This window comes from Macrosteles quadrilineatus, unplaced genomic scaffold (assembly GCF_028750875.1).
Source record: "Macrosteles quadrilineatus isolate MER2022 unplaced genomic scaffold, UCM_ALF_1.0 Scaffold_1__1_contigs__length_201487025, whole genome shotgun sequence".
NCBI lineage: Eukaryota > Metazoa > Arthropoda > Insecta > Hemiptera > Cicadellidae > Macrosteles > Macrosteles quadrilineatus.
The window spans coordinates 130,580,541-130,606,679 of NW_026542594.1; the positions used below are offsets into that span (position 1 = coordinate 130,580,541).

General features: G+C 35.5%; 1 protein-coding gene and 1 long non-coding RNA gene across 7 annotated transcripts in view; one reads left to right on the forward strand and one right to left on the reverse strand.

Moving 5' to 3' along the window:
• Window positions 1-26,139, reverse strand: part of LOC128984964 (pickpocket protein 19-like) — a 100,319-nt gene that overhangs the window by 61,537 nt on the left and 12,643 nt on the right. For all 5 annotated transcript variants that reach the window (XM_054404366.1, XM_054404360.1, XM_054404346.1 and 2 more), the window contains exons 3-5: window positions 5,489-5,634; window positions 3,905-4,079; window positions 3,220-3,490 (exon numbers count right to left, since the gene is read on the reverse strand). In XM_054404366.1, coding sequence (XP_054260341.1) covers window positions 3,220-3,490; window positions 3,905-4,079; window positions 5,489-5,634 — 592 coding nt within the window. The remainder of the gene's footprint in view (window positions 1-3,219; window positions 3,491-3,904; window positions 4,080-5,488; window positions 5,635-26,139) is intronic.
• LOC128984998 (uncharacterized) lies at window positions 18,451-20,432 on the forward strand. Of its 2 annotated transcripts, none has more exons than XR_008490007.1 (3): window positions 18,451-18,537; window positions 19,499-19,602; window positions 20,169-20,432. It is a non-coding gene; the product is annotated as an uncharacterized LOC128984998 (long non-coding RNA). The 2 variants fall into 2 exon arrangements; XR_008490006.1 differs by lacking the exon at window positions 18,451-18,537 and adding an exon at window positions 18,585-18,843.

A 26,139-nucleotide genomic window follows, 5' to 3' on the forward strand; every position in this document is an offset into this window, starting at 1 on the left:
GGTATAAGAGCTTCGCTCGCTCCGCTCAATAACTGAGTTGCTTTATACATAGTGGAATAATTCCGGAACAAAATATGTGCTATGTAGAAACAATTTGTTTTTGTAAAGGATTTGTGCTGCTGAATAGTGGAAATTTCCAATTCTATTTGCATATCTTGTATTATGAGGGTGGGTTATGGAAGTAAAAATTGAATTGAAGTTTTTAAATATATAATTTAGAAGATCTTTGATAATCAATTTTGCAATGGGGAATATTCCAGTTTCATGAAATAGTAAATCTGAGGGGTATCTTTTACACTTTTTGAAACCAGCTTTTAGGATAGACTTTTGAACCAGAATCAGACCTGTGAGATGTGAACTGTACGCCCCTCCCCAAGCTAATATTCCATCAGACAAAACCGACTGTACATATACAATATATTTTGATTTAATTTCTTTAAAACTGGGTACACTACTTAACTGTCTTAATGCTAATATAAGTTTTCTAGTTTTATTTTGCAAGAAATTAATGTGCTCTATCCATTTCATATGTGAGTCAAAAATGTTATATGAGTTAACTTTCTCTAAGGTCTCGCAAGAACAACTGTTATTGAATTGGTTGAGACAGCTGTGCAAGATCAAATTGGTTAGGTTATAGTCAGCTGTTGACGTGAGAGAAATAGGCATGAATTTTGTTTTGGAAACATTAAGAGATGGTACATTTTGGTTAAGCCATTTTTTTGCTAATTTGAGATCTGATTGAGCTTTACTTTTTACACCTTCCCATGTCTTATCCTTAACATAAATCAATGTGTCATCTGCAAAAAGAAACATTTTTCCGAAAACATATATATTAGGAATAAAATAGGCCCAAGGGTACTCCCGTGAATCACCCCATAGTTAACAGGCCTCATCGCTATTGACTTCATCTCTGTATACGAATTGTCACCTATGCTTTCTGTCTACACTATCAAAAGCTTTTTTGAGATCAAAAAAAATTAATACTGAGCGCAAATTTTCAGATAGAGCATTAAAAATTTCTTTGTTGATATGAAAAAGAACATCTGTAACATTTTTATCTTTTCTGAACCCATATTGACAGTCTGCTAGGATCTGATTCTGATTCAAGTAATCTACCATCTGTTTCTTAACTATTTTTTCAAGCACCTTAGAGAATGCACTCAATAAAGAAATTGGTCTAAAATTATTTTTGTCTTTGTGGGAGTTTGATTTGTATAAAGGAAAAACTTTTGCCACTTGTCTGGAAATATTCCACTAGCCAAACTTAAGTTTATGATAAGCAATAATGGTTTAGAGAGTGAATTGATGTTTTCTTTGAGAACATCAGCCGAGACACCATCAAAACCGGGGGCAGACCCACCACGTAATAAGTAGACATGTCTGATAACGTCGAGTTCAGTCACTGTCTGGAGTGTAAACACAGTGTCCTGCCTGTAATCTGCGTCGTTGATGATCGGCGGACCGCTGCTATTTATTGAACTGGCAAGGTTATATCCAACAGAAGCGAAAAACGTGTTAAAGTCATCAGTTACAATCTTTCTTACATCAGGAGTGATGTTGGATACGTTTGGAAGAATAACGTTTAGTAATAGTAATAAGTAATAGATGTTTGGATATAATCATTCACTCCACTCCAATTATCCAAACTGAAAACCAACTTACTCTGAAAACGAACGCTCCTGTGTGTATCATGTATTTACTATGAGCAGCTGTTTTAGTACAGTAGGACCTCAATATCTCGAATCTGAAGGGGTTATGATAAAAATTCGAGTTATCAAGTTTTTCAAGTTAGTGAGGTTCGAGTTATGAAGGTTCCATTTGAAAAAGTTCGAGATACTGAGGTGTTGGGGTCTGACAGTGATGTTACGTCACGGCCTTTATAACTTAATACACATAAAGTACTGTGTTTATTAGTTGGCAATAAGTTTGATAAAGTACATAAAAAACATGTTAAATGACAAAAAAAATAGTTTAAATATTGTACAAAACAATAATACAGTATATATCATCCATACACGGAACTACATTTACTGTGTATAATGTTTGTTTAAAGCAAACGTTAGTCAAACTCTTTATATGTACTGTAAAAACAAGCTACTGTAACAACAAAAATACTGAATAGGTACAATACTGTACATACAAAAGTATTTAGACTGTAGAGAGTAATATTTAAAGGGAAAATTCTAGTGTGATTGAAATACTAAACAAAATGCATCGTAATGTAGTTATTTACTGAATCTACTTTGGCAAAACGGGCAAACTACACTGACTAGTGACTACATCAGTGCCTAGCCAAACAGACACGGGAAGCAAACACAGGAAGTTTGATTTTCACGTCTCGACAGGAATCAAGACACAACTGACTTGCACTGTTAAGGCAAAACTTCGAATTATTGAGGCACATTCATGCGAACTTCGACTTACAAAGGTAAACTTCGAGTTACTGAGGCTCGATGACGGGAAAATTTGAGTTATAGAGGTAGAATGTTACTGTTCAAAAGTTGTTCAAATTCGACTTATTGAGGTTAAATAGGTATTTAGAAACTTCGACTTATAAAGGTACTTTTAACATTATGATTAATGTGGATTTCAAGGGGATTTAAAAAAAATCTAGATATTGAGGAATTCGAGATATTGAGGTTCGAGTAGTTGAGGTTCTACTGTATGCAATTAATACAAATTATTCGTCTGTTTGAGTAAACAAAATATTTTCTTCATAAGTAAAACATTAGGATTTGGATGGCCTGTGGGGCAAAGCCTGAGGACGTTTATTTCATCAATTTGTGAAAGGGAGCGTCTACACAAAAAATACTTAATTTTAACACATCGTTTGTAAAAATCCGTCCATTATTAACAAAGGAGTTGTGTTTCGTAGAAATCGCCTTCACGTATTATATACAAGGATATTATTTTTAAATATCATTAAAATTCATTATATAAAAACTCTTAATTAAAAAGAAGCTTGAAGCTTGATTGAAAATCTCAGGCTCTCACACCTCTCACACCTCTGCTTATTTTTATAGGGCGCTGACAAACTATAGTGTGCACATTTTTCAGGCAACACTATTTGATGTAACTTGACTATCTTCATTTACAACAGATACACGAAATATGTTTTATTTTATTTTAATTCTATTTCCACTGTTGCTGCCAATGATTTTCTTAACTGTCCCCAACTATTATTACTTTCAACCAGCTTATAACATGTATATCACTTACCATCTTCTATAAAGAGAAAGTCAGAACTGCAGTTGCAGTACTTCATGACGTAATCTCGCTGACACTCCACTAGGCAGTTGTGTTCAGTGTACACTCCGTTTATTCCAACTCTATCATCCAGAAACAAACAACGTCGGTCCTCAAAGTCTACAGCCTGTACTCGTTTCGATGCTTGCTTCATAATACCATATGTTCGAATATCAACAAATGAGGCTGGGTCAACTCGTTGATTTTCACTGTTTGGAAAACCCCGTGATTGTTCCAGATAAAACTGTAAAAAACATTATGAATACATTACCATTGAGAAGCTTATTATTAATTCGCCTCAGGCAAAACAGAAAGGTCCCAGCATAGGCTTAAATTTATAAATTAATACTGAGTTATATAAATAGTGTATTCCTCTTAAGAATGAAACACTGAACCATAAATATTTTACCATAAACAAAATAATAACATATCACAATAAATGAAGACATCAATTACCATGTCCTGTAAAACTGTAAGTTGTGTTAGCCTACTTATCCCATAAAGCATTTTGTTACAGCATTTTAATCATAACCATTGGTGCCGTAGCCAGTGCCGGAGCTGACTTCAGACACGTGCGAAAGGTACGTTTTAAGTATAACTCAGTAATCCGGAGGCTAAACAACTCTTTGAAAGAAAATGTAGTTGACAGTAAGCCTACCATGACGCCGGGTGTGATGTTGGTTCCCGTAGGTATCTGTTTGTCTGACATCACTTCAATAGTCACTCGCAGACCAGACCAAGGGCCGAACGTGGAGGCTCTGCGGGGTCGGATCTCATTGTTCCAATCCACCCAGTAGTTGGATCCTTTACGTTTCCCATAGCCTCGTGAATAACTAAATATTAACATTTACAAAAAATACAATATTTTGTGTGCTGTTATTATTGTATAGAGAAATTTATAAAAATATGCTAAGGACAATTTTAATTACACTAGCAGCCTGCCTCACTTCGTAACTTCAAAATTCATGATATTGATATAGTTGATAAGGGTGAAAACCATTATTTCTCATCATATCCCTATTATTTGCATTGCATGCCCTATTATTTTCAATGTGTGCACAATCTCTTCAAGGCATCTTGGAAACATTACAAATGCCAATGAAACATACTATTTAAAGACAAAATCTAATGTAAGTCATTTTCTCCTTTACATTTTATACAAATAACATTTCAACATTTTACTTGAATTCCCTGAAACATCATCAACTAAAGATAACACCATTTTCATATGGATGTAAACAAAATTGTATCATGGCCATCTGTTTTGATGTAAACAAAACAAATGTAAACTTGAAAAAGTTCAGATGATTGACAACAGAATTCAGCACAAACTCTGACATTTCAAAAGCCTTTAGGATGAAGGACTTTCACGAAATATCATCCGAACCCGCAAAAGGCACATCTAGAGGATAAGATCTTAAAATTGATACCCAATACGCATTTGAAAATAAATATTTAGGGGCGATTTGCTGCACACAAAAATCCAACAAATTATTTTAATAATATAGATAATAACTAACTTACAAGGATTTAAGAATGTCAGAACTTAAAGCTTCAAGTTCAACTTGGACAATTTCACAAACAACATACTGTCATAATCATAAAATCAAGTATAGTTTTGTTTTTGTTTGATGTACCTACCTTTAAAAATTTGTAAAAAAGATTTTGCTAGGGGCCCCAGAGTCTGTTGGCCCCACCAAAGTTCATTGGGCTCATCTGTGTCATTTTCGCAGTGGACTGATAGGTCCAATCCATAGGTAACTTGGATTTGTTGAAGTACTCACCTAATAACCAGAAGTTTGCCGTTTGGATCCAAAGAAGTAGTTTTTTTAGTGTTCAAAAGTGGGCCCAACTGTCTGTCCTTGATCATTGGGCTTTTCATAAATAATGAAAAAGCTGGTCTTGTTCAGTAACAAAACTACACAAATTATCTCACTCCTTTCTACACTCAACTTGGATTCATATTCAGCTTAATAAGCACCGAAGTGTGCGTTGCTGTCTTAAAGCTGGGTTTTCCTAGGTGCGGACTCCTCTTGTCTTAGGTAATTTTATGTTACTGTTTTCCTAGGAGCGGAGCGGAACGCCATGTTAATCGCTTTTTTGTACTCCGCTTTCTTACCTAGGAAAACCGGGCTTAAAGAATTGATACCTAGTTAATGGCTGAGCAATTTTCATAAGGAATAATTAATGTCATTATTCTCGTATGACTTTAAAATAATTAACAAATAAGTATTGTACTTACTACTGGCCACGCTCTGATAGGTCATTGTTGAAAGAGTAGCAAAACCCAAGGTCAGTCCGTTGTTTTTCAAACAGTGAGCAGCAGTTATAGAATGCTTCTCTCCACCAGCACTGGCCATGGAACACCTCAGTGCAAGGCCTCTGAACCTGTTAAAGCACCCTCATAGCTATTAGAGGTCCACTAGTGGGGAAGGTAACCTTGTTGGTTCAAAAATACAAATTCAAGATCCTTGTAGTGTGAGACTCCTGAATTGATCAGAATACTCACTAATATCCCTGTCAGCAAACCTGCAGACTAAGCGAATTTCCATTTACCATTATTGAATTTTAAATTAAGTCTATTTAAATAACTTTAGGTTTAACAACTACCTAGGTTTGCTGCTACAGGGAGGTTAATAAAATGGGTTTTTAGTGAAATATTAACTTAGTATAAAATAAATAAATTTGCCAAGTTTGATCAAAATATATCTATAAGCAAGCAAACTACGACAGTTTACTAAATTCTCCATAAGAATAACATGGGAAAATGAGAAAAACCAATTTTTACCCATAAAACCGGATTGTCTATCATCAACTTATGTAGTAGGCTAATCTAGAGGTTAACCCATTGGCGCCGACTTACGAGCGTTACTTGTACAAATTACTTACGAGTGCCGCTTGTGTCACCGCTACGCAGTGCCACTAGTTATTTAATTATTATTATTTCCCCCCTCCCCTTTTTTGTTTATTCTTACTTTTATAATGTTTATAAATATCTTGCTTCTTGATTTGCATATTTACTCATTTATTTTAGCGAATAACAAACAATTTTGTGTTTCCATGGAGACCAGATATCACCAAAAATCAGCTGCAGTAAGGTAAACAAACAAATTTTTTCTACGCTATCTATCTATATATACGAGGCATGTTTTTTAAGTAAGTACCGTTTTTAAATTTCTCCGTTCCAGCACTGCGATTGGCATTTCGGACATTTGCGCTGTATATGTGCATCTATTGGCTAGCTCTAGCCGGAAATTTGAAAAAAATCGGCCCTGTTTACATCCGGTTTTGAGCAATTCAAAATGGTGCCGCCAAGTGAGACTGCCGCCGACTGTGAAGTGCACGCTGTATTTAGATTTTTTAGTGCTAAAGGTGTGAAATGCATTGAAATTTATCGACAGATTAGTGAGGTGTATGGTGAGAACATTATGAGTGACGGAACGGTACGCAAGTGGGTAAGGGCATCTAAAGACGGCCCCACCAATGTCCATCATGAGTAACGCACTTGGCGGCGTCAATGTCCCCAGTACCCAGTGCGTTGCTCATCATGGACGTTGGTGGCGCCGTCTTTAGATGCCCTTACCCACTTGCGTACCGTTCCGTCACTCATAATGTTCTCGCCATACATCTCACTAATCTGTCGATAAATTTCAATGGATTTCACACCTTTAGCACTAAAAAATCTAATTACAGCGCGCACTTCACAGTCGGCGGCAGTCTCATTTGGCGGCACCATTTTGAATTGCTCGAAACCGGATGTAAACAGGGCCGATTTTTGTCGAATTTCCGGCTAGAGCTAGCCAATAGATGCACACATACAGCGCAAATGTCCAAAGTGCCAATCGCAGTGCTAGAACGGAGAAATTTAAAAACGGTACTTACTTAAAAAACATGCCTCGTATAAAATCCAATGTAAGTTTGTTTGTATGTATGTTTGTTTGTCCTTTATGGACTCCGAAACCGCTCGACAGATTGTAATGAAACTTTCAGGCATTATTAAGCATTATTCAAGGATGGTTTGTGTGAAGTTTGATGTAGATCGGTCAAAAGGGCTCCGCCCCAGTGGCTCTGGAGTTTCCCATGTTAACCTTATGAGTACTCATATTTAAATTGAATTAAAGAATCTTTAACAGCTGGTTCAACTAAACTATTTCACTCTGTGATGTTCAATGGCATAAAAAGTTAATATATTTACCAACAGGGTGCAGCACTACTGTATTATTTTTTAAATTTATGACAACAGCAAATTTGCAACCAAAAGGTGAGTGAGCGTAGCGAACGGATTTCAACCTGGATGCGATTTCGCGTAGCGAACAAGCTCACCTGAAGGCAAGTGAGTGCCGCGAACGAGCTCCAACCTAAAGGTGAGTGAGCGTAGCAAACGAACTTCAACCAGGACATGATTGAGCCATGCGAACGAGCTCATCTTGAAAATGAACGAGCATTTGATATAAAACCACATTAGGACAGGACGACGTCTGTCGGGCCAGCTAGTTGCTTATAAAAATACACAACTTTTGATTTTTCTACGTAGGGAATCAATTGAACTTTATAATAGTAGTGTTATTTGGTGTCTGTATTTATCTTGGAATTTGTAAATCAAGATTACTTTTTAAAAAAATTTTTTAATTTGTATTTTTATAACGTTTGTTTTTTTTAGTTTTACACTTTGACTATCCAATTGACAATTTTCTGTAGACAATTTTACTGTGAACAAAATGGTGAAAGAATTATTAATTTATCACCTAAGGGTTTCTTTCTATAGCAATTAAAGTAAAAGTCTACAAATTTGGTAAAATTAATTGCCGACAGAGAGTGCTGCAGGCAGCTCATTAATTCCTTCCCCAATGGGTTAAATCCCTCGTTGCCAACGTAATCCTTGGTGGTCTTAATAGCGACCAGTTTCAACACACTCATGGTGTTATATTGTTAAGCCTAGACTTGGTTGTCTAATATTTGAGCTAATATTTCACTCCTCAGTTCTCTTCTGCTTCCCTTTCTCAATAGAGTCAAGTTTTTACCAACCCTTCTTGAAATCCTACTGATGTAGGAATAGGTTCCCCGAACAGTTGGGAATGGATTAGCTTCTTGAGGTCTTTCCAAGCCATTATCCAACATACAGAGAGGTCTGTAGGAGCGAGTATGGAAGACCAGGTTATCCCCGCCGTACAAGTAATATCCCAGATATTTTCCATCATAAGGGAAACAGCTGCTCGGGGGTTATTGTTCTTCAGAGGTTGAACTTCTCATGACTGAAGAGTAGTGTTCTTATGTGATTTCTATTGTACTGTCAAATGTATTGATCGTCAGTGGAAACATTGGAAAACCACTTTCAAGAATTTCATGGAAAAAACATGTTCTGCAGAAGATGATCAACTAAAACTTATAACTAAAATTTGTAGACTACAACATACATGAAGTAATCTCAGAGGCTAATTCTTATTCCGAAGCTATTGAATATTATCATTCTTGACAAACTTTTTATAAATCCTACTAATGAGATGTATTCACGTCATCAACTGGCCACTCAAGGGCGCCGGCAGAGAGGGGCAGGGGGGGGCCTTGGCCCCCCCCTGGATCATGGAAGATTTTTTTTATATTGGCAAATCCAACACTGTTGCAAATGTAGGCGAATACAGCATTTGTGTTATTGGCTAAAATGTTTGGCAACACTGAACTGATCCTATCCCGCTCACCCCTACTCCCACACTACAAGCGATTTCCTCCCCCTTCCCTCCCCCTTTCAACCCCCTTCCCTCCCCCTTTCCTCCCCAACACCTGTAACACGTGATTCCTAGGTCGTAAACTATTCACCTATTGTCTCAGAATTCGTGCGTGTCACTTGACGAGACAGCTTTCTGCGTTACACAGTGTTAAGATTTTTGGAGGTAACGGAGTGTTGAAAGTTTGTGTTGTGTTCACAAGTTGTGTTGGCTTATGGTTATTGTTATTATGTAATCAATTTCGCGGACTTGTAGATAAAACAGTGGGAGAAACTCAGTGATTTGATCAAATAGAGGTAAGTGATTTTAAATCTTTTCCTCATTGAAATGTTAATAACTTTATGCCTGTATTTTGGATGTGATTAAATTACAAATGGAAAATAAATATCACACCATACACTTTAGACTTTTTTATCTACATATGAACTGAATTGGTTTTCTAAGGACATAAAAAATGTAATCGGCCGTGGTTCGGTTCAAGGTGTTGAACCACTTCAAATAACAAAGCAATTATTCCTTATATTCATATTGGAAATTCGCTTAAAATATAAATGAGTAAACACAATGTCAATAAGTGAGAGACGTATTGAGAATTGTATTGCATCCTAATGCAGTCATACCATCACTATTCAATTTCGTTTAACTGGTACTATTTATATACCATGTTACGAGGTGTATGGTAGTTTTATTTTTATTTTAATACTCAGTTTGACAACTAGTTAACAATGATTGAAATGATAAAATATAAACATTTCAAAACACACTTCTGCTTGAAATGTTTTAGTTTACCATTCTGGACTTTAAAATGCACATAACCTACATTGTAAAACAAAACGAGCGGAGTATGAGTGTTACGGTAAACGCTTTTAGCAAGCATGGTCAGGTGACCTTGATAGAGAGAGACAGAGAAGTGTCACCCCGCCATCCCCCACGCTCAACCCCTTCCTTCTTATTCTTACTCAAACCCGAGTACAGTTGTCGCAGCTAGTCTGGGCGCGCGGCCACGCTAGGGTGCGGGGTGTAGAGGGGAGTGTTTATTGCTTATTTCCAAAAACATCTGGCCCACACGGCTGTCTGGGGTTGTTCAGCGCCTCACTGCTGTCTTCGTGGCTTTGGCGTGGGGAACGGTTAGTACACAAGGGTCCGCGGGCCCAGACTAGCTGCGACAACTGTAACTGATAGGCCCGTGCGCCACGCCAACATACCGTATACACACTTCCTTATTATTCGCTTGAATGCACTTTTGTGTGCGTCAATGTCTTAAAAGAATTGAATTATGCTAATATAAACACGCAGTAAATATAACACCATGTATTATATTGGTATATTATGGCTTGAAATGCATGATATACAACCATACAAAAACACGATTAAATAGTACAAATACGCTGTTAATTTATTTGTATTTAAAAAATACGTCATGTAGAACAATGTCCTTAATCTTAACCCTGTACCCGCAGCACAATCATGCTGGTTCACGAAATTGTTTGAATAAAATTAAGTTTATACATTAATTAAGTTTATAAAACTAAAGTTTATTAATTAAATGTTTTAACATTAAAAAAAAAAAAAAACGGATAACGGATATATTTGTTTACAATTCGTCTACAATAATGCTGTTGATTTTAGGTGGTTGACAAGATGGACATAAGAAACTTTTTTAAAAACAAACGGCTCAAAGTTGATGAAGATGAAAACTCTTCAAATCAGCCAAGTGAATCACTTTCACTAGACAAGCAAGATATAGAAAGAAGCATAGATTCTCCTCAACCTCGACCAACACCAAACTTATTCAGAACTGATCCTTCTTCTGATAAAAGTTCAAATGAAGAGAGTTCGTGTCATGGAAATATTGATCAACTTGATCCTGGTCCTAGTGTATCAGGAAGTTATCAAAATCCCTCAGATATTGGTAGCTACACTGACAGAAGCAAAATCGACAGTTTAAATGACAGGACAAAATACCTGCTCCTACAAAATCCATGGAAACCGGATAAAACCTACAATTATAAGGCTGACGTTACTCCTGGAAAAAGACAATTTCTGCATGACTGGTTTAACCTCTATGAATGGATGGCCTACTCGAAGAATGAAAAGGGGGTGTTTTGCAAGACGTGTGTTATTTTTAGACCTCGTGTCTCAAGAGGTTTACAAGGAGCTTTTATTACCCGTCCATTCACTAATTACAAAAAGTTTCATGAATGTGCCAAATCTCACATGGCTTCTGAGTGGCATCGCGAGTCTTCAGAAAAAGCAAGCAACTTTATGTCGGTGATGAATAACAAGCAGCTTAGTGTCGAGGCTCAAGTGAACGACCAAGTTCAAACTGCTATTGAACAAAATAGAACCAAACTAAAGTCCATTCTTTCAACAGTGATTTTCTGTGCTACTCATGACTTGCCACTCAGAGGAAAAACTGATGAAGGTGCCGTGTTCAATGATCTTCTCCACTTCAGGGAGGAATCCGGCGATAAAGTTTTACAAGAACACCTCAAAACTGCACCAAAAAATGCCAAATACATTTCTCATGGTATTCAAAATGAACTTATTGATACATGTGCCACAACATTAAGAAGTGATCTGGTTAGAAAAATAAAAGATAACGAGTTCTTCTCAATTTTGGCAGATGAAACCATGGACATAGGAGGAACAGAACAACTATCCCTAGGTGTCAGGTACTATAACAGAGAAGAAAAAATCGTCAAAGAAGAGTTCCTTGGTTTTACTCCGCTTCAAAACGGGGTTGATGCCGAAACGATAGCAAATGCTATAACTGACACGTTGACAGGTTGGAAATTAAACCTAGAATTGGCTGTAGGACAAGGCTACGATGGATGTAGCACAATGGCTGGAGAAATTAGCGGTGTCCATAAACGAATAAGTACCAAGTTCCCAATGGCTAACTTTTATCATTGTGCCAGCCATAGGCTAAACTTGGCTATCAACGATGTAAGTGATATACCTCAAATAAGAAACACTGTAGGAACCATAAAAGAGGTGACTAAGTTTTTTAGGGAGAATTCTGGAAGAAGAAGCGTAGTTGGGACTTTGCAGAATTTGTGTGAGACCAGGTGGACGGAAAAGTACAAGTCCATCCGAAAGTTTCGTGATAAGTTTATTGACATAGTCAATGGTCTTGAAACCCTTTCAAAAGAGGGAAACAAAGACACAAAACAAAAGGCCTTTCAGCTCTACTGTGCAGTTACATCGTCAACATTCGTTGTAAGTTTAGAGATTGTGGCGAAGTATTCGGCAACATTAGAGACAGTTGCACAAATGTTGCAAGGAGTTAACGTTGACTTGATGCGTGTGGCAAAACATATTGAACGGCTAGTAGATTTGTTTAAAGAAGACCGAAAGAAAGATGAAGTCGTCTTCAAGGATTTAATGGCAAATGTTGACACGACTACAGAAGTTTTAGGCATCTCTTTGACTAGGCCTCGCACCAATACTAAACAAAGCCACCGCTCTAATGTACCATCAGAAAGTGTAGAGGACTACTACAGAAAATCACTGTTCATCCCCTATTTAGATTACCTCATCCGAGCCCTAAGTGAAAGATTCTCAAAAAAGAACCAGACTTCGTTTGAGTTGTTTAACCTCCACCCCTTAAAGATGAAGGCGATGACGAGGACAGAATTTGAAAACTCTCTGAACGACATTCTTGTCACTTACAGCAATGTTCTGGACAACTTTAAGATCGAAGGTCTTTTGTGGTACGACCTTTGGGCAAAAGACGTTGCAGACAGCGGTTCCGACGAGATTTTAAGCAACATCTGTTTAGCAGACCTCATCACCCACAACCACGCAGCATTTTTGCCAAGTGTTAGCAGAGCAATACAAATTGCGATATGCTTGCCACCAACAACATGCACAGTTGAAAGATCCTTCAGGTAACTGTTATTTCTTTTGATGAATACTAACCTTACTGTATATCTCAATTATTCTTAACGAAAAAGAGTGAATGAAAAACAAACCTTGTTTTTAAGTTAAAGATTACTTTTTCAGTTTAAGCTGAGTTAATTTATAGATAAACAAATTAGCCCACACTAACATTGTTCGTACATATAATAATTTCTAATAAGATGGGTTTTTTACTTCTTGTAATAACCAGTAGGCAACACTTTATTTAAAATATGCTCACAATTATTAAGTTTAAACTAATGAAAAAAGAAGACTGCGTTATGGTAACTTTAGGCTGTTAACATTGTATGTACCAGCCGGAATTTAATAAGTTTAAAATTAAAGAATTTTTTAAAATTTGTGTTGATATTTTTGTTTTGAGTTAGTCGTTATTTCACAATTAACTACGAGTGTAGGGTATTACAATGCTAGTTACATAACGATAGCTAACGTTTGACCGTTTTTTCAGCACAATGAGAAGAGTTAAAACTTGGATTCGGAACCAGATTGGGCATAACAGACTCAGTGGCCTTTGTCTCATGTCTGTCCACAGGGAATCCATAAACAAGAACAAAGAAGAGTTTGTAAATAAATGTATTGATTTATTCTCAATGGAAAAACGGCGAATTCAGTTCTTGTTCAAATAAAATAAGTTTACAGTTTGATTTACTCATGGCTAAATTAATTTACTTCCTTAGGTGCTTTGCAGATAGTTAATAACACATTTAAAAGTCGACAAAGCTTGTATGATACCATTATTTTAAAAAGATAAAAGTAGTTACAATAGTTTGTGTGCAACATATTGTTAAAAAATAGAAACATTAAAACATATAACATTCAAACTTATTACAAAATATATAAAGGTAAGTTAATTTGTATTTATGAAGTAATGTCTATATATGGTGTTAAAGGTATTTCGTATTCTGAAAAAGAGTGGCGTTTCCCTGTATTACTTTTTTTCGGCTCCAAGTTGTGGGAAGCGCAGCGCCGCCGGCCACCACCTGGCCGATGAAAATGCAGTGGGGTTGCTACGACGACGCTTCCCGATCGTGTGTTGCTCACATCTTCCGCATTCATTGCTGCACTTTCTTTATATTTAAATTTATTTTTTCTTTGGAAATGGTATCACTTATGATATCACAAAAATATGAGAAAATAGGGACAGAGAATTTATCTTCAACAAGAAATATTTAAGAACGAAATTGGCCGAAATCGTGAGTTTTGAATATTAAAATATCAAAATTTTCCCGGGGGGGGACCCCCGGACCCCCCTCTATGCAGGGGGGTATTCCATACCCCCCTGACCCCCCGGTGGGTCTATGTCTGCCGCCCCCCCCTGTACAAGTTTCTGCCGGCGCCCCTGTGGCCACTAGAAGATAGGAATATGGAGAAAATATTGATCAGTATCTTTGAAAACTCAAAGAACTTAGTAAAGCATGCAACTTTAAATCTGTCACTGCTAACGAAAATCGTAATGAGTACATAAGAGACGCTTATTTCATTTGAGGATTAATATCACAGTCCATTCGACTAATACTTCTTGAAAATCTAACTTCGCTCTTGAAGAATCAAGCCATTACCTTGGAGTCAGCTGAAAATCAGGCAGTTTCATATATTTCAAGCCCTTGTAACTCTATATCTCAGTCTACTCCTAAAAATGTTTGTGTTACTGATACCAATGTTTCTCAGGCAGCCTCTAATCAGTCTTCACACAATTATCCTCGTTAAGAAGAGACAAATGTTTCTTTTGTGGACGGTCACGACACTCTCGAGCCAACTGTCCTGCCAAAGACTCAGTTTGTAATATTTGTTGGGAAAGTTAGTAAAAAATTCTAACTAGTTAGAAGTTATTAGTTAGTTAGTTTAAAAAGTAACTGATAGAAGATATTAGTTAGTTACAAAACTAACTGATAGAAAATAAAGTTAGTATTCGTAGAAGTTAGCTGTTTGTTGGGCAGTTGTTTTAAAGGATTTTTTATTGATTGAAGCTTATTGTAGACATTTTATATTGCTCGTCCACATAAAAAAGTTTGTAAGGTAAATTAAGGATGAGTAAATGTCTACCGAAAACGAATTGACTTTACAACTTAATCAATCGTAGTAAGACTGAAAATATTTGTAGGCTTATAAGCTCTACTAGTGTACATGTTGCTCGAATTCATGTTGGACTTTCTCCCCCCCCCCCCGCGTTGTTTGTCTACAAGGGCGCTGACCTCTCACAACCGCACGCAACCCTCACTGATCACGTAAAAGAGTCAACTCAAAGATTACCGGTGTGTAACTCAGACCATGTGTTAGATATCATTTTTGTTTAGTATAGTATATTTTTATTTCAACGCATACTTTCCATTGCCCTGAGCTTTGGTCTCACCATTTATCTTTCAACCCATGTCCGGCCGATAAGAAAGGAATTTCCCGACCTTTGTACTATTCCATCGTACGATGTTTGGCCGCGGCACAGTCCGCTACTACTCCTCTCGACAATAAGTCACTTTTTTCATGCATCAATATGCTCACCGCTATAACCTTTCATATTTCATTACAAATCAAATTCAACCCTCATTAGGCCATAAAAGATCGTTTTTGTTTTGCTTTATAACAAGAAGTGAATTTTAAGTTTATTTTCGTGTACATAAACTATTTCTAGACTTTAAAAAGTGTGCAGTGCGATCCCAGACAGGATGACATGATACCATCAGGTGGGGTACCCCAGCCGTGAACAACTTACTACAACTACAAGGTCGGCGGAAATCTATTTTTAAATATAAATAGAAGCTGAAGTGAGTCATTATAGAATTGAACTATTTTAATCTCATGTAATAAAAAAAAGATCTTTTGAAAAGAAGCTAATTATTTCTGGGTAGGCCTAAGAGCTCATTGCTCACGTTTTATTCTATCACACCATGTTTACATGTTATTCTACACGTGTGACACCATGTTTATCTTCGTTATTGATAAACCTAAAGCATTCCGGCCGGTTTTCTCCTTCTCAAAATGCCTTGCTGTACAGGCATTAACACAGGTCATTGATAGAGGGCCAAAATTGAGAACGAAAAGTCGTTTCGGGGTAGTAGAACTTTGTGAAAAACTGACGTGTCATATGTTTACTGGTGATGTATCACAATTAATTATGTAAATTCTATGTGACAAATAAACATTTCATTTCATTTTAATTAAATTAAATTAAATTTTATTTCATTTCATTTCATTGTTAGGGCGCATTTGTAACCTAATAGTTGAGATTGTCCAGGGTCATATGCTGACTGTGATGAGTTAAGCCTATTACGCGCCACTGTTCTTTAGCTGCGGTCGTTATCACGATTACGCCTCTTGTTTCGTTGTCGTCGCGTCGGAGGCATTTAAAAGAAAAAAAACAAATTAACAAATTATAGCTACACAAAACAAGATAAATGCACAAATTTAAGTTACAATCATACTAACACGATCCGTCATAGCGACACAAAACAAACGATAAATACACAAATTTAAGATACAACCATACTGACACAATCCGTCTTAGGGGTTATGTTTACACAAACTCAAATAGTAAATAAATGTACTCAATGTGTTTTATTGAATTGAATCAAGAAATACAGTAACCTGTCAATTAATTTCTCTTATTTGTTAAAATATATCGAATTGCCCAGGCTTTCTTCATTTTTTACATTGTATGTACAAATGTAAATTAAAATAGTAAATATTTAATTTCAACAAAATCAGTAAATGTACCCAATACGTTGAATTGAAAAATGAATAACAGCAATTAAAGCTGATCAAAGTGTAAACAATTATGTTCTTCATAAGGATAACATGGGAACTTTCAAAGCCACTGGGGCAGAGACCAAGGGAATTAAAAAAAAAAATGTAAGGCCAGATTGCAAATCTACGCGACACGCTCTTTCCAATGAGACGGCAATGGATAAAATCGGTTAAGAAATGGCGGAGGAGTTCAACCGACAAAGTTTCATGTAGCTTATTAATTATATAGATTTTTTACCTCTTGAACAATTCAAACACTTTGAGCAGGCTCGGTCCCCTGGTACTTGTGTCATGTGTTTTAATCAAACATTGTCACACTTTACATTACTACAATAGAAACAATTGACTTACAACTTGTCAGATAATGAACATCAACTGAAGACAATATTTTTACACTTGAGATGATATATGAATCACCAAACAAACATTCTCCCTTCCTACCCCTCAGTGCTTGGGATGTTGATAATGGCCATCACCGCCCTTCCACAGGCCCACTGCACACTGCATTCCAAATCAACTGGACTTCGACTTTCTCCCCCCCCCACCCGCGTTGTTTGTCTACAAGGGCGCTGACCTCTCACAACCGCACGCAACCCTCACTGATCACGTAAAATAACCCGTATTTGAGATGCTTCCGCATAATTGGGAAAGTTAGTTAAAAATTCTAACTAGTTAGAAGTTATTACTGTAGTTAGTCCCTGAAAAAGTAACTGATATATGTATTATATGTATATATGTATTAGTTAGTTGGTTTAAAAACTAACGAATATTGCTATTTGTTAGAATTTCTATTTGTTATTCCCAAGTATGTATTTGTGCCAAGAAAGGCCATTGGGCAACAGTTTGCAATTCTCGCAACCAAAATAGGACATTTAAGGGTAAAACATTCAAAGTTAAATACAGGAATAAACTTAATGTCTTCCTCTCTTGTTGCTGCCTCACAAAAATGTCATTCAAAAGCTACAGTGTCACTGATGTTAAATGGCAAACAAGTAGATGCACTCATTGATATGGGGAGTTCCGACAGTTTTATATCCGAAGCTACTGTTCAAGATTCAATATTTCTGAATACCCAACAAAGCATGAAATATCGATGGCATCAACAAGCGTTAACTGATTTATGTGCCGATGTCGTAATTGGACATGACATCCTTCGGCAACATTCGGCTGTGGAGCTGAATTTCGGTGGTAAACGCCCACCCTTCAACGTTTGCAATCTACTTAGTGCTAAAGTATCACCACCACCACTACTGTACAAATCATTCATCTAATGACGTCAAGCCTGTAGGCATAAAGTCCCGCCGCTACTCTGAAGATGATAATAGGGTAAGCTCATAAAAAGTGAAATAATGTAGGCTTATCTCAGAAGTAATAATTGAACCGAGTAAGTCACATTGGAGAGCCTAAGTGATTGTAGTCAACAATGGGCACAAGAGACGTCTGTGTATTGACTCCCAGATAGCAGACTATTTTTCGGCAAAGTTGCCTTTGATTGGTCGGGGCAAAGTTGTTTCTGCAACTTTGTCTTAACTTTTCATTCGGTTGCCATGGCAACTTTCTTGCCCCTAATGTAATAAAAGTTGCCGCGTCTTTGCAGCAAGTTTGCACCGGCAAACATGTAGTTCGATAGTTAAGCGCGGGGAGCGCTGGTAGGCATATCATCAAAGTTCCATCCAACCTCATTCGTACTCGTTGAAAGGGTCGACGCCATTTTGCAATTTGCATCATAAGCATACTAACTTTCTGCTAATAAATAAGGTTTAGCTTTATTTTAGGCTACTTAACTTATTTTGTTTTTGTAAGTGAACATTTGAAGTGGCTATTTGAAGATCTGCATTTTATTTGGCTATGTATTTGAAGATCTCCTTACAGTATCAGAAAATCCATCAACAAGCTGTGTGATAAGGTAAGTGCATTTAGTTTAAACTACTTTTACCCTCTACAACTTGCACCAAAGAAAATTGTCTAGTCTTGCTTAGAAGTTCATCTAAAAACAACTTTCATGTCCACATAACCACAGAAAACATACTACTAGGCCTATAACCAGTATGTTTTCTGTGACATAACCTAAGATTTACATTAAGTTGGCGCAAGTTAAGTTTGAGTGAGTTTGTTAAAACTTAGCTTCTTATACATACTGCGTGTTTTAAGTCAAGAGAATTATTATTAAAACGTTAAACATCCACGATATTAACAAAGAATCATCTGCACTGTAAGTATAAATATGTGTGTAGCCCAGTAGCTTTGCTATATAACTTAATGACCTAGAAGCTTAATTACTAATGACCATTAATTGGCTAATGACCATGACAATAGTAATTCGGTTACTTTTCTAGTAGCATATTTATGTCTAGTAATTGTTATGTAAACTTAAAGCAACCACAAAGCCTTGGTCTAGCATCTAGGCCTAGTCAATTGAATTGCTTATAGGCCCATAGACATTTTAGGTAGGTAGGCCTACCCTACCGGTAGTTTATTAGTCCTAGTAAGGCCTACGCAGAAGAACCTTGATATGGGCCTATAACTAAATCGATTGTTAAAACAGGCATAGGATCAGGCCTAACCAATCCTATTCCTTTCATAGTTATCTATTTCAGCATTAAACCAATCAAGTTTTTGAATAATGATCAGTTAGCCCTTAGTTGATTAACCAATTGTGCTGGATTGTCTAGGTCCAACACTAACAACTCCTACATAACATAGTTACAAAGCTAATTCCAAGGAAATAGCCAATAAACATTCACAATTCACTTTCATTCCATTCTCTAAATTACTCTCAGGCAAGTCTCATATGCAAATGCCTCTCACACTACTACTGTACCAAGGCACTCGTCAGACATTATTTTGCCTTCCTTTCTTGATTTCAGTTGCTACACAAAGGGTATTTATTCAAAGATGATTTCTCCGAGGCAACTACCAAGAAACATGTGACAATGTGGCTGAACCAAGCTAAAACCAGATTAACTCTAAGGTAACTATTTTAACAGTTTTATCATTTCATTATAGGCCCTATATCCGTATTATATGATCCAAATGAGTTGAAAACACATGTTATTTTTATTGATACTAAGTTAGTTGTTGTGCCCATGCTTTGCTTGGATAATGTGAATCTCTAAATCTACTGTGTAGGAAAACAGTTAGGCTGGTACCGCACACAGTTAGGCTATTCCACACCATACAAATTATACAGGCAAATCTCAAATCGTACAAATTACTTATTTTAATGAAATCTTTTGTGCATTTGCATTATGTATAATATACTTTATACATATAGTTTTACTTCAAAAATTCAATAATTTTGGGTTTGTACGTATGACAGATTTTTTAAAGAACCACATTATTCACTTTATTTGTTCTCTGCCAATTGAGAAGCACAGAATAGTGCCAAACTTATTGCATAATCTAGTTAAATTACCATAAAATATATAGTCTTAAATTTAATAGGATTTAAAATTAAAAACAATAAAGGTAATAAATAATTGTCTTCGGAATTCGTTAAGAGATTATCTTTATCCTATTCTTGTTATTTATTTTTAGGACAGAAAGGAGAAATCAGCTGGAAAACAAGGAAGCCACACTGAAGCTGTCCAACAAGAAGATGGCATGTTTGAGGACTCTAAAGTGTGTTTTCTGCTCCTATATTATAAGAACCACATATTTCATGTTTCTATTTTGCATAAAAAATTGAATACGGTAACTCAAAGTTGAATCATTATATGTATAATTTAATTAATTTTAGTGAACTGCCTAGTGAGGTTTTGGTTTTTTAATTCAATAATTTCTGTAAAAACTAAAAATGGTGTTGACATAGTAAATGTGTTTAATAATTGACCTGACTATTTATTCTCTTTAAGTTTTTTATTAATCTATTATGAGTTTTTAATGGTCACATTAGAAAATGTCTTTCCTTGGCTCATGAAAACCCTTTACTGACCGTGTTTTACTCAATATTCTTTTGTCACAAACTTAATAAAGAATAAATTATTTACAGCTACTTCACAACCCAGTTTGGAAAAGTTGCCACAAAAGAACCATAACAACTTTGTTGCAAATTCGGATGACAACTTTGCCGACAACTTTGCCCCTATGAAACTAGAAAAGTTGCCGCAAAGCTGACACAACTTTTCATGTTTGCCATGACAACTTTGTTGCATTGTTGCCATGACAACTTTGTTGCATCTTTGTCATGACAACTTTGTTGCAAATTTGGATGACAACTTTGCAGGCAACTTTGCCCCCATGAAACTAGGTTGCTGCAAAGCTGACACAACTTTTCATGTTTGCCATGACAATTTTGTTGCAAACATTATAAATTGTCATGGCAAATTTTCAAAAAGTTGCTGCAATTTTTTTTTTGCTATCTGGGTACTCTCAAACCATCAACAAATTCACGCAGCTTGATGCCTACCCTCTACCTCACATTGAATCATTTGTCTCTAAGCTTGCTCAATATAAAGTGTTCAGTATAATCGCTCTGAAGGAGGCATATCACCAAATACCTTTCCGGAATGAAGATAAAGCATTCACTGCATTTGAAGCTACAGTAGACTCCCTCTTATCCGGACTCCTCGGGACCGAGGCCAGTCCGCATAACGGGTTTTCCGCTTAAACCGACGTCGGCAAAAACTCGTTAAAACGGATCGTTTACTGTGATATTAGACTTAAATATAGGAGATCATTGTATTTTGACTTGTGATCACTGGTCTCAAATCTTTCCCACGAGAACAGTCGTTTCAGTACCGCCCACTTCCTGCCGATCTAGTCCGGTTAAACTAATGTGCTGATAAAAATTGTCCGGATAAATAGATGTAATTTCCGCCGAGTGTGGTCTGGTTAAACCGATGTCCGGTTAAAAGGTGTCCGGATAAGAGGGAGTCTGCTGTAATAGGAGACTTTACCAATACACTAGAATTCCTTTCAGCGTAACTAATGGTGTTACGTGTTTTCAAAGAACTATTGACCAGATTATAGAATTCGAAAATCTACTAGACACGTTTGCTTATCCGAGCAATGTAACTGTTTGTGGTCGTAGCCAAGCAGAACACGATCAAAACCTAGAGAAATTCATGGAAGCAACTAAAAAGTATAATCTTACCCTGAACAAAGAAAAATGTAAGTTTTTGTTGGCCAGCATTCCAGTTCTGGGGTAACTTATATTGTAGAAAACATGTCTACCCTAGTAGCACAAATATATATTAAATAAATATGAATTAATATATTTAAAATATATTTTATATATCGAAAGTGTGTATTAATGACCATTTTATATAATATTTAAAATATATTAAATATATAAAAAATATGTTCCAATAATATATTTTAGTGAATAATATTTAAATAAGAAATGTATTTAATATAACTTCCAAACATCCCATGGGGCCTAAACATAAAAACACAAAATAATAAAGATTTAGTATGAAAAGCACAATTATCAGTTGAGTAAATTGATTAAATAGTTCATGTAAACAAATTTTGAAAAAAAAACTAGAAAAACATTTTTTTGATCTGGATGGGTCTTGAACCTGGGTCCTTCGACTTATGAGCCTCTTACCTTACCCCTGAGCTAACTGTGATTGTTGAGGGATTAAGTTTTCAAATGGTGAAAGAGTAGCCGACAGTTGCAATGGTTGCAATACTTAAAAAATTTTTGATACTACAGTATAATATGATTCTGTTAATCTGTTTAGGCATCAAGTAGTTGAGTTGAATAGTGCTGTAGTGAATAGCGAGTAGTGCACACAAATACAAATACAGTAAACTACAAAAATTATTCAAATGCTATAAAAATACTATGCAATTTTTGACATAAGTAAATCAAATAATTATTTGTAGAACGTCATATACAACCGTAATTAGTTTCTTAAAAGGTTACAAATACAGTAAAGTACAAAAATTAATTTAAATACTATAAAAATATTATGTAATTTTTGACAAGTAAATCAAATAATTATTTTTAGAACCTCATATACAACCGTAATTAGTTTCTTAAAAGGTCCCCAGTCACTAGCACCCTTTTCTTTGTAGCTAATCATTCGAAATTTCCATGATCACATTCATTGTCACATATTGCAACTAAAAAAATAAAACCCATCAACACCTTTTACGTTTGACCCACATGTAGCTGTCGAACATGTATACTGCCTCTTAACTATATGCGTATTTTTTTTCTTTAAATGCATGATAGAAGTGACACCATATAGAGTATGTATTATTATTTACTTAATTTTAACGCTTTCAAAATGGCAATATTCATAAAAAAGAAATGCATATATAAATTTATAGACGCTATAAAAAAAACCAAAAGATGTGAATTATTTATTTGCCAATTATAATAGATTATATAAAATATTCTACAAATATATTATTATTTTATTAATAAAAATATCTGACGAGTTTCAATATATATATATCAAAAATATAATTATAAATACTAGAAATATATAATATAGTTTCAAAAATATTATATATATATATTTAAAATATTCTCAACGCAAAATTTTTTAATATTTAATAGGAATAATATACATATAAAATACCGTATGTATATTATAGATTCTATACTTATTTTATCAATATATATTATGAATCTATTTTAAATATGCAAAACTTATATTTATTTGATATTTTGCATTGCTTTTTGGTAATATTTTAAATATATATATTTGAACATATCAAACTATTATTAAAGATATATTATTTATATATTTTATTCGAGGTTCTATCAAATACAACTTTGAGTAATAGGCTAGGCATATTAGGAATATAAGTGGCAGTTAGCGGAAAGTTTAGGTACAGTCCTAATCATCGCTTTTCTTTATGTTTTTTGGGTCGCTGAACACGAATATGAGGTTTGCTGACAGATATTTTGCCCGGAACATTGGTTATTTTGTGAAAAACCTTAAAATTTGGACACTTTTTTTGGTTTTTCGGGCAAATCTCGGTAAGTATGGGTTTTTGAGAAAATCCTGCTTTGTAAAATTAAAGATGACAAAATTTACTACAAGTTTCCTATATAATGTTTGTTTCTACGACGAACCGATTCGCCACTAGAGCACACTAAAAAAGGCAAGAAGTACAACAAATTAAAAACATTGCTAAATGCTGCCGTTTTACATTAGGTTTCCATGGAAACAACCCATGTTACGATAATTTTAACTATTTATTCATGATAACAAACTGAAACACACTTAAAAATACCCCCGCCACAGCAAACCTGCAGACTAAGCGAATTTCCATTTCCCTAATTGTATTTACACTGAAATGTCTCCTTAGAAATATGACATTTATTCCCTATTTAAATACAAGTTTAACGAGTACCTAGGTTTGCTGCAACAGGGAGGGTAAAAAGGTGTTTTTTGTAAAATGTAATAATTTGGTACATGAAATGAATACATTTTCAAAATTTGATCAAAATATGTTCATAAACAAGCAAACTACAACAGTTTACTTAGTCGCAATAAGAATAACATGATCATTTTAAATTTACAGATTTTTGGAATTTTCTCCGTACCCATTAGGCACATATCAACGCTTTAATATACTAAATTATTTGTTTTTTTTAAGCTCTACAAAATGATATGGAATGAAATCGCTAAATTTTAAGTTTATAGGGTCAAAAATAGGAAAAACTAATTTTTTACCCCATAAAACCCCCCATAAATCCCTGTTCCCATAGTCCGATCATGCTGGGCAAAACCAAAAATGAAAATAAACCCTAACCGTTTTACAAAGGTTTTACATTGGGTTTCCATGGAAACAACCCATGTTACGATAATTAGAACTATTTATTCATGATAATGAACTGAAACACACTTGATAAATCTATGCCAAGATGTATGACTGACTGCTGGAACATTTCCCGTTCCCACAAAACCCCCATTTATTTTCTCAGCACAGGGATGTTGCTGGCCACAGGGTTGACTGCTATAGTGATTGAGAAAAAAGGATGAAACACATTAAAAGAGTTGTAGATAACTATTAACTTTGGTAACGTCAAATTCAGACGAGTAGACCGTGTCCAGCCACTTGCCATAGAATAACACGATGAAAGTAGAGAATTCTTACCCGTATACCCCAACACATTGTTTCAACGTATCAGCATCGCTAAGAATTCTGATGAAGAACTAAAACACTTCTTGTCCTACGAACTGGGTCCATACTCTTTCTCGTTGTTTGATAACAACGGTTTGCACAAAGAACCAAATCAAATCTTTAAAGGCCTAAAGCCCCTGTCCCCATTGAAAACAAGCACTTCCATGGCCAAGTGTAGTATGTTATTGATGGTGGGTTCCTACTACACAAAAGTTATGACCAGAGCATCGACCTTTCAACCATAAAAAACCAAGCATCAACCAAGAAAAACTTAATCGACAACATACTCACCACTCCTTGCCTTGCTATAAAGAAGAAAACTGTAGGCAGCTGAGAATATTCAAAGATAAACTTGGTCCTCAGTTTCTTACCCTTGAGGAAGCCTTAGAAGCAAATGAGGATGTGGAAGAAAATGTTTTTTTCTCTCATCTTGGGCCCATAAAAAAATGGATGGAATGCCAACCTTCAACCCGAAGAGAGTGAATTACATGATCCTACCAACCAACCTATTAATGAGGTTATTAACATTATAAAAAGAAAGATTGTCTCCATTTTCCACAATTTAATCCTAAAAGACGGGTATTTCTTTCAGGTTTAGTTTTGTGGTCAGAAGACACACTAGTTAGTTTATTAGTGAATTTCCCCTATAGGGAATAAGCTATTACCGTATTACTCATGGTAAGACCTGGACTCGGGACACTTTATATACGTGTCCGTTAGGTCGAGAACTCGTCAGAAATCATCCGATTTTGATGAAAATTGGGACAAACGTATAAACCTACGTCTATTCGAACGAGTTCGCGAACCAGCATGATCGGACTATGGGAACAGAGATTTATGGGGGGTTTTATGGGGTAAAAATTGGTTTTTCCTATTTTTGACCCTATCAACTTAAAAATTAGCGATTTATTTCCATACCATTTAGTAGAGCTTAAAAAACAAATAATTTAGTATATTAAAGCGTTGTTATGCGCCTAATGGTTACGGAGAAAATTCAAAAAATCTGTAAATTTACAATGCCCATGTTATTCTTATCAAATTTTGAAAATGTATTCATTTCATGTACCAAATTATTACATTTTACAAAAAACACCTTTTTACCCTCCCTGTTGCAGCAAACCTAAGTACTGGTTAAACTTTTATTTAAATAGTGAATAAATGTGATATTTCTAAGGAGACATTTTAGTGTAAATCCAATCAGGGTAATGGAAATTCGCTTAGTCTGCAGGTTTGCTGTGGCGGGGGTATTTTTAAGTGTGTTTCAGTTTGTTATCATGAATAAATAGTTAAAATTATCGTAACATGGGTTGTTTCCATGGAAACCTAATGTAAAACGGCAGCATTTAGTAAGGTTTTTAATTTTTTGTACTTCTTGCCTTTTACTTTCTCCCCCTATACCATAGTATATGGAGAAAGT